Source organism: Cydia splendana, chromosome 9 (genome assembly GCF_910591565.1).
Source record: "Cydia splendana chromosome 9, ilCydSple1.2, whole genome shotgun sequence".
In the NCBI taxonomy this organism is placed as follows: domain Eukaryota; kingdom Metazoa; phylum Arthropoda; class Insecta; order Lepidoptera; family Tortricidae; genus Cydia; species Cydia splendana.
The window spans coordinates 8338720-8354508 of NC_085968.1; the positions used below are offsets into that span (position 1 = coordinate 8338720).

The 15789-nt window shown below is 35.6% G+C and overlaps 1 protein-coding gene across 1 annotated transcript; it reads right to left on the reverse strand.

The window, feature by feature from the left end:
* Positions 1–2421: 2421 nt before the first annotated feature.
* On the reverse strand, positions 2422–4595 carry LOC134793988 (uncharacterized). The gene has a single exon (XM_063765696.1). It carries the CDS (start codon positions 4153–4155, stop codon positions 2698–2700), a length of 1458 nt encoding a protein of 485 aa, XP_063621766.1. The 5' UTR covers positions 4156–4595; the 3' UTR covers positions 2422–2697.
* Positions 4596–15789: the final 11194 nt, after the last annotated feature.

The window sequence follows — 15789 nt, forward strand, 5'->3', positions numbered from 1 at the left end:
CATCAACCAATCACGTTATAGCGATGTTGCCAGAAATATACCATAAATGTTACTAGTGTAAACCATAAATCATTAACTAAATACGACTATTGAAAATAAATAATTGGTCAAATTGATAAATATTAACGTTAAAAATAACGTAACCTAACAATTAAGAGTACAACTGACAACTACTTATACTCGTGGTCTTCTTAAAGTACTAGTATTCAAGCGGTGGGGGTCTAATGTTAATAGTTTTGGATAAATATTTAATTATTTTTTAATGTTAAAATAGGAAGAATAGTAATATAAATCTAAGACTCTAGCGTAAAAATATAGCTTGGTTTTATTTAATACGCCATTGTATCCTATTCTTATGTTAAATATACAACATTTTCTTCAAACATGCACTGTGTATCCAAAGAGTGTCCCTAATATGAATTTCTGTATTAAATTACTCACGGTCGGGCGAGCGGGCAAAAATATTGTTTTCGACGCTTCGCGCGTCTTGCACGGACAAGGTTGCTGCTCGCTGAATATGGGTTTATTGTGTTATTTTGAAATAAAAGAGATGTTTAATCTATTTTACGCCCTGGTATTTACTAAGTAGTATTCATTGTACAAGTTTAAAAATACAAAATGTACCTGTCTACGTATAATGTAGAACATCTGCATCTTTAAAAGACTAGTTTTGAAACTGGGGATACCTAAGTACATAATATATCATAAATACAAAATAAGAATACATTGTAACAAGTTTCAACTATAAACATTAAAACAAGATAAATAACTACTATTTATATTTCCTATCTAATACAAAACGAAAACAACATCATATCATCCTAACTAGGCCACCACCCCATGTGAAAACAAGGACAATCTGCACCAGTTTCCCAGAGCCATCCTCCACGGCTGTCGAGGCAATGGCGCGGCGATCGCCCATTCGCACCCACACGGCCGTGGTGCTGGGAACCAAGTCGTTCGCAGACTATTGGTCACGGAGTTAGTCACGGACTTTGTCGTAGGGGGTGAAATAGATTCAGGACGTTGTGATTTTGATGATCATGTGTTTTTAAAGAGGATAAAGCGACACAATTTTTTTCATTTCACAGTGAGGCCATTATGTATCTAATTATGACACATTTACCACTTGAACTTTCTATGGCTTTCTTTCTAAGTAAACACATTTTGGTGAGAAATTGACAAATCATGGGCGCATTCGCATAAAGGTGACGTTCGGATGGCGACTGCAGCTGCGACATTACTGCTGCGGCCTTGACTAACGTCACTCAATTTATCCAGAAAATTGACAGTGACAGCGTCAGCAATGATGTCATATACCAGTAATGCAGTTCGCTGGTCTGCGTCAGGTAGATCAGTATTATATGAATAAATTAAAAACCTTACCGTCTTTAGATGATGCAAACGGTGAAACATAGGTACCCGAGTTTCTCTTAAATAGCTTAGTCTAATCTAGACTATCAATCAATCGAGACTTCTGCATTCAAGTGTCTACTATACAAAATATAGATACCTACCCTTGATATTATCATATATCTTTATTGGCGAATATCTTGTTTACCAATAGTTTTATGGCCTCGGCGTTCTCTTGGCTATTCTGACCATATGTATGTTTAATATTATCATCAAACCAAAACTGATATTTAAAGGTGAAAAATCGATAAACACCAAAACTAATATTTTTTCCGACATATGTAAACATATCAAACAGACCCCGTCTAAATAAACCTACCATTGTAATTTCATTGATCAAAGGCCGACTGACATTTTTTTGAAACGTCGCTTGCTAATAAATACCTATCTTATGAGCTTGATTACATGATTACAGAGTAATCAATAGAGGTAAGTATATGTCAATTAAAATATTTGTATTTTAGTCTCACATCATTTATTAGAGTATTATAAATCTGAGCCACTGGTTATATTAACAATGGGGGAGAATGATGGCTCTATATCTCACCCTCACATTACCTACATTTGCCACGCTAAGCTTCGTTACCAACTGCCATGTTCATATCTAATTTAGTATAGTAGTTCTCATTGTTACGAATTTGAATAGGTAATTTTAATATTGAAATCTTAATGGACAATCATTAACTAATTAGAAACTTGATCCTTGATTTATTTTGACAAGTTTATTAGTTTTATGTAGGTATTAAGGTGTCTAATTTAAACTTTTTTCTTACATGTTTTCTTCATAAGTCTATAGTACCTAGGCAATCACGATTTGTGTTATTAATAAAATGTGTGATATTAAATGCATCGCAGCCATAATGTGGGTCTTTACGTTTTAAGGTAGGTATTTATACTTTTCTATTTATCTATGAGTCAATATATTTTGTTGCCTGAAAATAATGAATTCATTCATTCACTATTAACTTTTTGGGTTTGATGGGACAATGTGCGCCGCAGATACAGCTTCGCTAAAGAAAATAAAACTATTTATCTTAAGTACTTTAATGATTTGCTACTACATCTAAAATCATATTTACAAAAGAAATACGAGTAGAACACTTAAAAGCTAATATTGCACATAGAGGATATATCTTAATCATATAACAACAACAATTAAAAACGAATCGAGAATCCACAAAGACCGTAAACTGACGTAGTTTCAAACATTGACTATTATTAATTAGTTACAACTCTGTTGAATTGAAACATTTCTGAGGCCGACATTAAATTTGCATAAGCGACTCATTTGTGAATGAGCGAACCGTTATGGGGGTAGAACTGTTTGCTTTTCTTGTTAAAATTTTGTGGGACGTCGTCCATGTCTCCTTCTTTGTCTTGGTGTGCTGTCATATGCCTCGTTAGATGATGTCTTTCTCTAAAACTTTCATTGCAAACAGGACACTTCAATTTTTCTTCTCTCTTTCTCCTGTTAGGATCGGATACGGACTCGCTCTTGTGGTGTGTACGCATGTGGTAAACGAGATCTGAGGTCATTCGGAAACTAATGCTGCATTTTGCACACACATTTTGAGCAGGCAAGGAAAAAGCAGCCAATGTCGGTGGCAATAGTGTGCTAAGTATAGCAGCCGCTGGGTTAGAAATAAGCGGTTCTCTTGCTGGAACTGGAAATTTCATGAATTCTGGATTCGGCGGGTGGAAGTTTTGAACACTGAACGGATAGGAAGATCCCGCTTGTAAATAAGGTATGTCTGGTCTGAAAGGCAAAAAGTTTAACTTGTTGGGAGATATCTGTGGCTTCGGGGAACTTTGCTTTTCTTGGTATTCAACGCCTTTGAATGCTCCACTAGTTCTTGTTTGGTTTGGACTCGGTTCGGGATAATTCGGAGAAGATGAAGGAATACTTTGTGCTTTAAAGAAGTTATTACCATTCAAAAGCTGCGCTGGTGTAAGCAGATTATTAAAACTTGGTCCTTTCGTAAAAGAATTCGAGGATTGGCTAGTCGCAGATAAAGGCGGACTGACAGAATTTTGATACAGCAGATTGTCAGGACTGACTGATGGATTAGGTGACCGCATGGTATAGTTAGAAACTTTTGTGAATGCGCTTCTCGGTGACATCTCTGGCAGCTTTTCAATGTATCGGTTTTCATATCTTGCTCTTGATTGCATGCTAATTAAAGTCGGGTCGTCGAAAATCTTATTCTTATATTCGGGTAGAAATTTCGGCTGCCTTGCTGCACTTTCATTGGAATTTGGGCGGCTTCTTGAACGATCGGAATTCTCGGAATCACTGCAATACATTGCTTTGTTTGGATATTCATCCGTACCGACGTCGATGTTAATGTCAGAACCAAAGTTGGGAGATATGTTATTATTAATGCGCATTCTGTCATCGTCTTGATCCTTTAAATCCATTGTATTTTCGTTGGAGTACTCACCGTTCTTGTAAATTTCTGGAATCCTCTTAAGCGGATGTTCCCATTCTTCGTTATTGAAAAGTTGTTTTGACACACGAAGTTGCCTTTCAGGTTGCTTTTGACGAAGTTTTTCATCCGGCATCATCAGGAAAGCAACGTCGAACGATCTTTTTGAGGTCTTCCCAGCATTCAATACCGTCGACTGCATCTCGGGTTTTGTGATCTGTGATGTCCTTGCACTCTCGATATTTAGATTACTCTCCTTCGAATCAGGAGACGCCTCTTTATAACTTTGATAGTTATTCTGAATGTCCATTGTCATTGTTTTTTCATTTAATGAATGCTACACTTTGCAAAACTTTTCACACTTATATCGCGAGCTCGCTTATAAGACGCGTGCGTGCCACCCGGCAGAAACTTTACGAATGCGAGCGCAATATAAGGGTGGAAAATATATAAGTGGGGTTTTGTCTACCCTAAGCGTAGCTCTGAAGTTGGGAGGGCGTGGCGCTGTTGGCCAGTGAGCGTCGAGCGGGAGGCGGGAAATAAATCCGCGGGCCAATAGACGCCGTTTTCAACGATAGAGAGCAGGAGAGCTCAATCACCGGGTCAAGTAATAATAACTGCCTCGAATTGAGAGCGCATTGAGTTGCGGTAGGGTCGGCTCGACAATTACAGTATGATATTGAAAACCGCGAGCGGTTTATGCTGCCTTCAATACGGATGCTGGTACGGTTGGCAACGAAGTTAGATTTTGTGGTATGAACTCTGGGTAAGTAGTTGTAAACTGAATGCTATGAAATATAATAATAACTTATAAGTTAATAATATAAATTTGACATATGTTTTTTGAACTATCTACCTAACCTGTTCTTAGGGTATATATAAAATAAACTTAAATAAATATAAAATATTTCCATGCAGGTTTAATAATCTTTGTGACCCGTAAAGAATGATTATCGATTTATAGGTTTTATTAAAATGGTTTACTAGACGTTCGATTAATGAAATATAAAGAAAATTCAATCATCAATTCATCAATTTAATCAGTAGGTGACGTTATTGTATTTTGGCATTTGCTCAATAAAAAAAGTTTTTTTCCTTAGTTCGCACCCATTTGCGTCCGAAAACCCTTAAGAAAAACTCTACCGATTATTATTGCAATAAATATGTTTTATATGTCGCATAAAAAATGATACCTCGCCATAGTCGGCCTAACCCCCGAGTGTATGGATGAGATTGCGAATAATGCTATTAACACAGACGCTTCTTCTCAAATTGATATCCTACCAACAACCTTTGTAGAGAAAAGTAAACCTAATGTTGCGAATACCAAGGCTGACAATAAAAAAGCAGACCTGGCTGGAAAATCAGTGTGTGCAGCTAAGGCAAACTAAAGCTTAACAATATTAGGGAAAGGTTCAAATTTATTTGAAGAAACGGCGATAGAAATGAAAAGAAGTCTCAAATGAGAGTTCTGTTCGGTAGTAACGATAATAAGATAGGCGCAGACGTTAAAGGAAAGCCATTTGTCAGATTTTAGCCATTTTTTGGCCATTCGCTTGCTCTCAATGAAATCTGTTCAAAGTATATATTTGCGGGTGTCCTTAATGACAGTTTGGGTTTTGATAGATAATCTTTTGTGATTAGCGAGGGGAATAAGGTCCGTGTTAATGGTAAAGTAAAGAGCCTCTTCATATACCATACTAGGTATGTTAGTTGAAAGTTGTTTTGAGTAATCAGTGATCTCCTCTAAATTGTCCTTTGATTAAATTATCAAGTTTAATTTGTAGGTATAAAGTAATACTTACGTCAATCTACCTTTTTAGAAAATTGGCTGTACTCATATGTTTCGTCAAAATAAATAAAAAAGCCTTTATGTTTTATTTGGAATTTTGAGAAAAAAATAATGTGTTAATGTGTAATAATAATGTGTGTGTAAATAATAATGACGAGTCCGTCGAATATTATTAGCTTTTCTTACAAAGACGGGAAAAAATACTATATTAAGTTGTTCAAACTAGTTCAGATATTCGGAAACAAACGCCTTCCTTCATCCATCAATCCGAAGACCGGCAGGCGATAGACGTGACACCTTATTAACTGAGCGACAAATGTTCTCAGCATCAGTCAATCGATTCACATGTTGTCCGAGTGATAAATTGTGGAGGTCTTCAAACGGGTGTAATTCTTAAAACACGTTACATATATTTTCTTATTTTTTAAATCTTATAATTTTTAATGGCTTCGCACTTTGGTACCTAATCAGCATAGCAAACATCAGTGGCCTATTTTATAAAGCTACAAGTTACAATTTACAAGCGGAAGTCTCGTTCTAACACATAGGGTTAGAAAGAGACTTCCGCTTGTAAATTGTAACTTGTAGCTTTATAAAATAGGCCACAGGTCGTGGTTAACATTTTAGGAAATTTCATTTACAATTGGGCGCAATTTTTGGCACAAGTATTTATACTATAACATTGAGGTTATTGAGTAGGTAAATTCTCTAAATATGAACCAGGGTTGTAATGTGTTAGCCTGGGGGCCGATTTTTGAATTTCGACCGCTCGATTTCGTGTATTTCGTTCAATAATATCTCCACTACTAGGCATTTAAATTCTACTTATTAGTAGAATTGAAATCGAGTGGTCAAAACCACTAGATACCAAATTTCGATCGCTCGTTTTTCAAAAATTAGCATTTCGCCGTTTTCCACCGATTTTCGAGTGACGAAATCGAGCGATCGAAATTCAATAATCGGCCCCCTGGTCCATATTTAGAGAATTTACACACCTATTTATCGTTAGATTTTCCAGATTTGGCACTATTGTAATGAAGTCCAGTTGTTTTCCCTTGATCTGTGCCCTGTGATCTCCCAGTGACATATTACAGAAAAGCTATATTGACGACGTTTAAGTAGATATAGAAATTTTGAGTTTTAAAACCAAAGTAAGTTTTGTTTAACTTAACCAGTAACGCGCTGTATAGTCACTGCTGTAAGTACTTACATATAAGTATCCCTACTTCTTACAAGTGCTACTGGCTCCAATTTCACTACGGTGACAGGTGCGAAAATTGTAAAACATCACTGTTGCTGACGTCACAGGCATCCATGGGCTACGGTTACCACTTACCATCGGGCGGGCCGTATTCCTGTTTGCCACCATCATTGTTTTATTAAAAAAACTTTATTATATCGGAAAAAAACAGATATTTCTCTTGCTAAGTTTATGACAATTGTCACAAGAAACACTACAATTGTCACGAAATTCCGACATATAACTCATTACCTGTCAAGAATTACCTACAATAAAATTCTTCTAAAACTTGACAATTGTCAGAAACTTCGCAAAAGAAATATCTGTTTTTTTCCGATATAATAAAGTTTTTTTAAATAATACAATGATGGTGACAAACAGGAATACGGCCCGCCCGATGGTAAGTGGTAACCGTAGCCCATGGATGCCTGTGACGTCAGCAACAGTGATTTTACAATTGTCGCACCTGTCACCGTGGTGAAATTGGGGCCAGATGTTTGGTATTTTGTAAAAAGTATTAAATCCTAATTCGTGTAAACCTTTAAAATGTTTATAATCTTAATATTTACCCCTCTTCCGCTTTTAACGACAGCTAATAAATTGACTTGTGTTAGTGATAATGATAACACCTTATTGATAAGTAATTGGTAGCGCGTGCCTCGGATTATATGGCGCGTGGCTCGGATGCGAAGGGAGATGTTGTTACCAATACCAATGCAAACCTCACAGGGATATTTATTTATAAACATTATGGTGTTAATAAAAAAAATCTTGTAATAATATAATTTCAAATGCTCACTTTAGTGTCAAATAGTAACAATTGCGAGCGAGGTCACTAATCGAAAGGTTTCCGCGCGCTGGTCCGCAATCTCACGATATAGAGAATGCTCACTTGCTCACCCCAAAGATACAGTCATCATTAGACACATACTGGAGCAGCCACAGTCCTCACAAATATATTAAAGGGGAGAGTAAAACCAGAAAATTAGAAGAAACTTAGGGTAACATTCCATTTCTGACCGCAGCTGCACTACTAGTACGAAACGCGTCGGTGTTATTGTCAATTTCCATAGTAAAATTAATGGTAATACCTTAAAGATATGGCGCTGGCGCTGGGTGACTCCCTTTTATCTCAGTAACTCTGAAAATAAACTTCTAATTAAAATTTTGCTCGTCAGATCTCTCTCATCTTATACTGCAGGGTAACGATATAAAACTGAACATAAACGAAAATTAGACATGTTTTCGTGTTTTTTTTCTTTCGGGGCAACTTTAAACATTTATTGCGTTGTTCATAAACGTTAGTGAAATCTAACAAACCGTTGATAATCGTTTGTCCCTATCCGTCATTCTGAAATTTATATTATGTTAGAAAGTATACTAGGCACCCTACTGTTATACGTAATAATAATTAGTGTCACAAATGAAGGTGGGTAATGTAGTATGTATATCTAAACAGGTGACAGGTAGGTAATCTATCATTTTATTCCTTAGTCATTTTATTTATTGAATGTTGTTCTTGGTAGGAATTCTATAACTCTAATTATTAGACAATTCCTCAGAATATTACGATAGAACTTCAACAAAATTCAAACATTTTCAATTCTCATATGGCATTGTTAAATCCCCAAGCAGACGTACTCAAACCAATGATGATCAAAGCACTTTCGTATGACCCACACAGCACATATGTCTAAGTGGGGCTGCATAATTAAACGAACTCGACTTGGGGTAACTTAATGCAATTATGGCAGAATTTTTCGCGGCATATGGCGTTAAAACGGTGGTTTAGACGCTTGGGGCGCGGTTTTTTCGTGTTTTGATAATAGTTGGAGAATCAATACTTGTTTTTAAACTATTTGCATGGTCCAAATAGTCTAGGGCTCATTTACACGATGCGAGAACTCCCATGCGAGTTTCATTACATTACGGGTTTTGATCGGTCGTCCAATTCAACGGACGTAACCAACAGTCCGCAATGTAACTAAAATCGCATGCGAGTTCGCGCGCCGTCTAAATCAGCCCTAAAGTCTACACTGTACAGTGTACACTCTACAGAATGAATAACCGCTTGCTTGCCATACATCAGAAGCTAAAGCAGTACCTAAATTGCCTGCAGCAGTTTCATTACGTATATTTGGTTCAGGTTTTTTGATTTGGCTTGCCTGTAAATTGAATGTCTTGACCTGAAGTCAAGAGGAAGGGAGGACGTCATTCGTGTGATCTTCGTAGGCATAAGTGGCTTGCTGGATTTCGATGCCTCAGGCCTCGTCGTGTATTCATCGCCATTGAAAGAATTATACTCATTTAATCGATTCGGAAACCAAATATTTTTTCACTTTACTCGTTATTATGTAAGGGGGTTGGAAATAAATTAGTGTCGTTTCAATTTAGCAGAAAAACAACTTTCGAAGCTCGCGCTCCACCGCCTCGTAATTGCAGTCTTACAAATTCACGTCATTCATCTTATATTTATGAACTTAACCAAAGTCCAACAGTTTTCATTAGGAATTCCAAATTAGGGTGAGCATCCCAGGAGCCCTGGGCCTGCATATGGCGTGTAAATGCCGATCGTATTGCATCCACCCTACATTTTACAAGTGCTATTGTTGAGAACTATCGATGCGGTTTGCCGGGTGGTGGATTATCGATAATCAAAACCTTGATAGAGATTTTATATTTATTAACATGTTTTAGTACAAACGTTTACTCTATTTTGTTATTGTAAGGAAAGTAATAAAATACTTTTGTGTTTATTCAGCTAATGTCATCTTTTGGGTGGGTGGGGTAAGTATAAATAGGTACATACCTATAAAATAAAACAATCTTCATTATCATTAGTTCTTTCTAACCATATTTTACATAATAAATATCTTAAGGTTCAGTTAAAAACTACGCAGATTACTGCACCCCTATAAAGCAAAGTAATACAAAACGATACAAAAATGTTATATTTCTTCATACCTAAATAGGTACCCCGTGTAGCAATTTTCATCGTTGTAGAGTCTAGAGTATTTACGACATTTACGTCCATTAAAGGCACTTCATTACTTCACTAGAAAATGTCATACTAACGCATTTTATATTCAATTAAAAGCATTCATTGGGATATCGATCAGTAGATTTTGTAAAATGATATGACATCTGTAATATTTATTAATTACTGAAATTATTTACGCATTTTAATGTTATATGTGTAGTGCACGACTCTTAAAAGCGGCGTAAAAATATTTTTGTACATTTAGCACAACCATAATATCACATGACATACTTCAAAGTGGACTGCAATTTATCTGATTCATCACACAGGTTGGGGACGATCGCACATTATGGTTATTGTGATCAGATGGCGGCGCTCGCGCATATGTTGTATGATTGTGAGGTGAGGATACAATATTCTTGATACGCTAGTAAACGATCACAATCATAATCAAAATGTTTAACGAAATAATAATTACATGTGTGTATAAATAAATTCCTTTCAAAGGGTGTATAAATATAATATAATATGGTATCACAATATCGACGACATTTTCTAATTTTGCTCTTAGTCAAAATTAAGTAAGTGGTAAGCTGTTCGAAATGTGTTCGCTTTCTACAGATAATGTTAAGTTTTGGATTCTGTCATCCTCTGTTTACTCGCAAGTACCAAAATGTGTTCTCCCTCTATGGCACCATTGTCATTCAATACAATATGCATTATTGCACGGCCTGCGCAACATGCTGTGTGTTCGCGCATGCGTACTACATAAACATTACTGGGTCTGTTAATTGGGTTCCCATTATCGATAACTTATCATTAACAGTTGGTACTCACTTAACTCTTATTATTATTATTCTTGCTTAGAACTGGAATTTAGTCACTTTATATTTTACAGTTAATTTATTTTCTTTCTAGTACGCACTTTGTAGTTTGGTCTACAGGCGGATATAAGGGCATACTGAGACGTATTTTTGTCAGTAGATAGGTACCTATCCACTTGTACGAATGATTATGAAATTCTAGTGTAATAAAACAGAACATTGTTTATATTATATCAATGTTAATGCTACCAATAAGTCATACGGTAAGAGACATACATTTTTTGCAGGTAGGTATTGAAAGTGTTTAAGTGTTTATGATATGAACGTGCTATTTACCTGCAGTGAAAGTATAAATAGATGCATTTTACTTACTAATACATGTATATTGATATTTCTCTTTTTTCGCTTGGATTGCAGCTATTACCGAAAGCAAGTCTTATCACTATACGATACTCTTGAAAATGCATTTAACACGTTGCATATGGTAATGGGGTAGGTAGTATGAGGGCGTATTGTCCATGGCGGCTTTTACACCATATGGTCCAAAAATTTACAAACAAGTGTGCGCTAAATCCCACTCACAATACTCGCGATTATGCGTTTGAATTAGCTTCTATGCAAACATTAAGAAAACAACTTTATGTAAACAACAATAAGATCGAAAACTTTGTGGCAGTGTTTGACAATTTGATTAGCAGAGGTTACAATTAGAAAATCAATCGTATTTTTCATGATTTAGAGTTCAAATTTCAAAATATTTGGAAAACTGTCCATATAAAAGTAGAAACTACCAGCACAACTTTAAACGCGCCACAAATACTATGCACAGGGATGTTGTTAATCAAAATATTGCAGCGTCTAAATTGTAACTTTGAGGGCTTGTACATTAAGTCGATTTTACCTTACACGTTATTGTTAAAGAGATTTTGACAATTATTAGGGTGAATGGTCTAAAAATAGGAGCATTGCAAGTAGAAAGGGATGATTATAGTGGAATTGTATGATGGCGCATTGTTAGAGATCGGACACCATATGTTGGATTTATATTAGTATTACTAAGGGACGTTGCAGAGCGTATTTCATTGACAGGTGTTTGTTTGGTTTTGTGACTATCGGCAATATTGACTTTGTGGTGCAACATTATTACAGTGCTATTAACAATTTTGTATTTATGCCGATGCATTATTAGCTCTGTTGGTCCATTTTCATTGCATAGCACCAACATCTTTTCACTGTTTGTGCATTTTACATATCAACAAATACCTATCGTACTTAACTTATTTTTTGAAACGGTTTAGATTTTGGCAAAGCGTTTATAATTTTTTTTTTTTGCCCTTCTGTATTGGATAGACATTCTATCTTCGGTCACCTGTAACATTCGCCCCGCTGAAGTGTATTTCCATTTATTATCCATGGGTAATAAATGGCTATGAATAAAACAATAAACTGAAATGTCAATTTTGCATTAATGTTTATTGCTTAATCAATGTTTTAGATCTAACATTTATCATTTATATTTTTTAAAACTTTGTATAGGTACGAAACTTTATACATCTTACTGGCTGGTTCCAAACAAACTATTCAACATCTCAATCAAGACGTTCTCCCCGGAGAGTCGTCGGCAATCGCCTCTAAAAGAATATTAGTCGGCAACCAACTAATCTGTCGGAGCTTGACACGGCGCGACAAGACCCGGGAGAGACGCGCAATCAAAGTTGCAGATGCGTCCGCGGCGGGATCATCAGTCAATCAGACAAAGGGTTTTTGGATACAACACATGAATTTTATTTGGCTTTTGTTGGACAAAAGAGGTGGAGGACTATTTTATTTAGGAAAACTTCTTTAATTGTTGATAATATCATCCAATCATTGACATTCCGTCCTAATCCCAAAAAAAAAAAAATGTCTGCCGGACCAAGCATGCTATAAGATTTGCTTTAATTTATTGGCTCGTGATATCTTAACTTAAATTTGTATGTCCTTATCAAGCAAGTGAATATTAATTCCGCTTCGATTTTCTATGGCTTGATAATGTTATACTCTATAACGGAATTACCTACTTGCCAGCCTTTAAAACAAATAAAATCGCTCATCTGAAGGGCGTTCGCCAAAGACCTATTTAAATTGCCAATGTCATCTTGATGTCCAAATCAAATTTAGAAATATTACTTAGCATTCCATAAAACCATTTTGCGGCAAAACCCCTTCTCGAAATAAATCATTGAAAAAGTTCTATCATACCATTCAAAACGGCATTCTGCTAAGCGCGATCAAATCTAACGAAACATAAATTTAAATTTAGAATCCAACACCCTTTGCTAACGTTCACCCCAGTATTTCAAAAATCATCAAGCAATCGACATGAAACGTTTGACAATTTTGGATTGTATATTCCAAGCAATAAGGTCTGATTTTGTTCTGTTCAAGTGAGAAAGGAATTATGGATTTAAGCGCTGTTTTTAGCAAAAAGAGTTTAATAGAATTTGGCATATCGATTGCATGCTTTTTGGGCTACGTACCACGTATTCGAAAATATTTGAATAGTGAACTTTATTGTGTAAGGTATAAGCTTACTTTTGCTACTGCAGAATGGGACTCAGATATGAGGTTGTGAAAGGCAACAGTGGGTATCTTACTAATGGAACGTCGGTTTAATGAAATGAGGTGCTTTTTGTTCCCATTCTGCGATTTATTGTAAAATGCTCGTTTTTCAATATGCGACTGAACTCAAATCTGCTACTTTATTGGCACTCGGCTCAAATGAGTTTTTACTCATATTCGTTTCATAGATTTTAATGTTTGAACGTTGTAATAGGTACATATTTTTGAATGTAGCCAATAATAATATTAATAAGTACATAATTATTGAGTAAGCTTGCGCATCCCATTTAAATGTTTTATTTTTAGTAGTTCCACTAATATATTTTTTATTTAAGTAGTAAACTACATTAACTACATTGAGTCAAAAAAAGTATTAAAACCAAATAGATTTCGTCATATACTGCAAATTGCATGTTGTAATGGTTACGTCTAATATTTATTTATTTATTTATTTAAACTTTATTGCACAAAGTATATACAAAAATGTACAAATGGCGGACTTAATGCGGCTTAAGGCGGAAATAATATCATTTAATCATCTTATTTTAAAATTGAGTATGTACCTGAACATACAATAAACACGTATTTCAAACACAGAGCTTATTTTGCAAACTATACACACAGTTTATTACGCGCTACATGTTATTTGTTTTTTGACAAATAAATACAACTTCAATGAGAAAAGTACCTAAATGTTGCCTATTTCACTAACCGCAAGCCAACAGACATCTCAAACAATTAAGCGTCTCGAAAAAACTCAGGCGGATTATCTTAATCAGGTTCCATATACCAACTGTCAAGACTTTCCCTAAAAAAACCTTATCGACCATCTCCCTCCCAAACAAAGGGAGGTTATTTAGCATAATGAGTGACGTTTCTCCAGCATTTAGGGGGACAGGGATAGCTATACGAGATTTTGCTGTTGTTAGACAGGGACGGGCAGTCGGAGAGAACAATATCACAATCTTGTTTCTGGGCCATTTATTTAATTAGTGGTGGCCGACAGCAGGCCATTCATCTGAGCGTTATGGTGGAGATACGAATGTGGCTAAAGGGTTGGGATTGGCTTTTGACGTCTTTCAGCGAAATTTACACTGAAATGGGGAACGTTTACATACATGTATTAGAGCAATCGTGTTTTATTTAATGATTGTAAGTTAATTTACATGTTATCCTAAAAAAAAAATATGACTAACAAAAATAAATTAAACTAAGAACTAGAAGTTAAACTAAAACTACCGAAAAAATAAAAAACCTACAAATAAATGTAGTATTGTATTAGTAATTACAACCGCGGAAATTAAAATATGCGGAAATGTGGTTGGTAATAGAATATGTTTTACGCAGAGTAACTCCAGAGTAAGAGTAAGGAGTTTTGTAATATTTCTTTATGAAGAGTAAGACAAACACGAATAAAATAATATAAGCTAACACAACTTTATTTTAAATACGTTTTGTATGTCGTAAAAAAAACATAGGACCATCTAATGACAGCAACTGCTAGTATTTTCGTTGTAGAGACACTTGATTTTAACAAAAAAAAAATACACTTCGCTAACGGGTCTACGAGTATTCACTTCTCGGTTAAAATCTTAGAAAATTGTGTAGAAGTCCGTGAGTACGCCTATGGTGGGGCAAAGTGGGGCAGTTGCCCCACCCTGGTCTCTGACCACAAGCTAAGAATTTCTGTTTCAACCGTACCTGTTACAACGTACCCAGCCTTACTTCTGCCCCACCTCTTAAAAAATGCTGCGTACGCCCATGTGTAGAACAACTTAAATTCGTAACTAAATTTACTAATGAAAATGTGTAGTTGTCACTAAAGCCCAGTACAAACCCAAATACAAATAAAGAAACTGCCACGTAGGGTTAAACACAGCAGCAGCAGCAACTGATCTTTCCAACGAATTAACCGTTCAAAAGCCGACGGGGGTCATAACAGCCGGGGGGACACGGTTGTAACATTAAATTGAGACATTAACATCGGGGGCCTTTGTCTCTAAATGGTTCGCAGTTCGGTGTGACACCGTGGCTAATATTTTAAAATCTTGTTATATTTGTTAGGGTTAAGGTTTGGTTCAATTGTGTCGGGAAACCGGAAAACGAAGTAGTTTTCTTACGACTAGTGGAATGCTTAAAATAATTGGAATTTAAGTGTACCCGTTTTTTGAAATATTTTTGTTTAATTACTAAACTAGATTGATGATTTCTGTGATGAAAACTATCTTATGGATATACTCGTAAGATATATAGTCCCCGGGTCTATTACGAAACTATTTCCATACTAAATTCTAAATCGGTTCTGAGGTATAAATATGAAGAGGTAACAGACAGACAGAGTTACTTTAGCATTTTTAATATTAGTAGGGATTCGACACATTAATGAAAACTATTGGGTCATGTACCTAATGTATGTTCATCTTTTTAATATTACGCTTTAACAAAATGATTATTCAATAACCAACCACACCAGTAAAAGCAGCTGAATATGAATGTCTTGTGCGTTGTGTTTT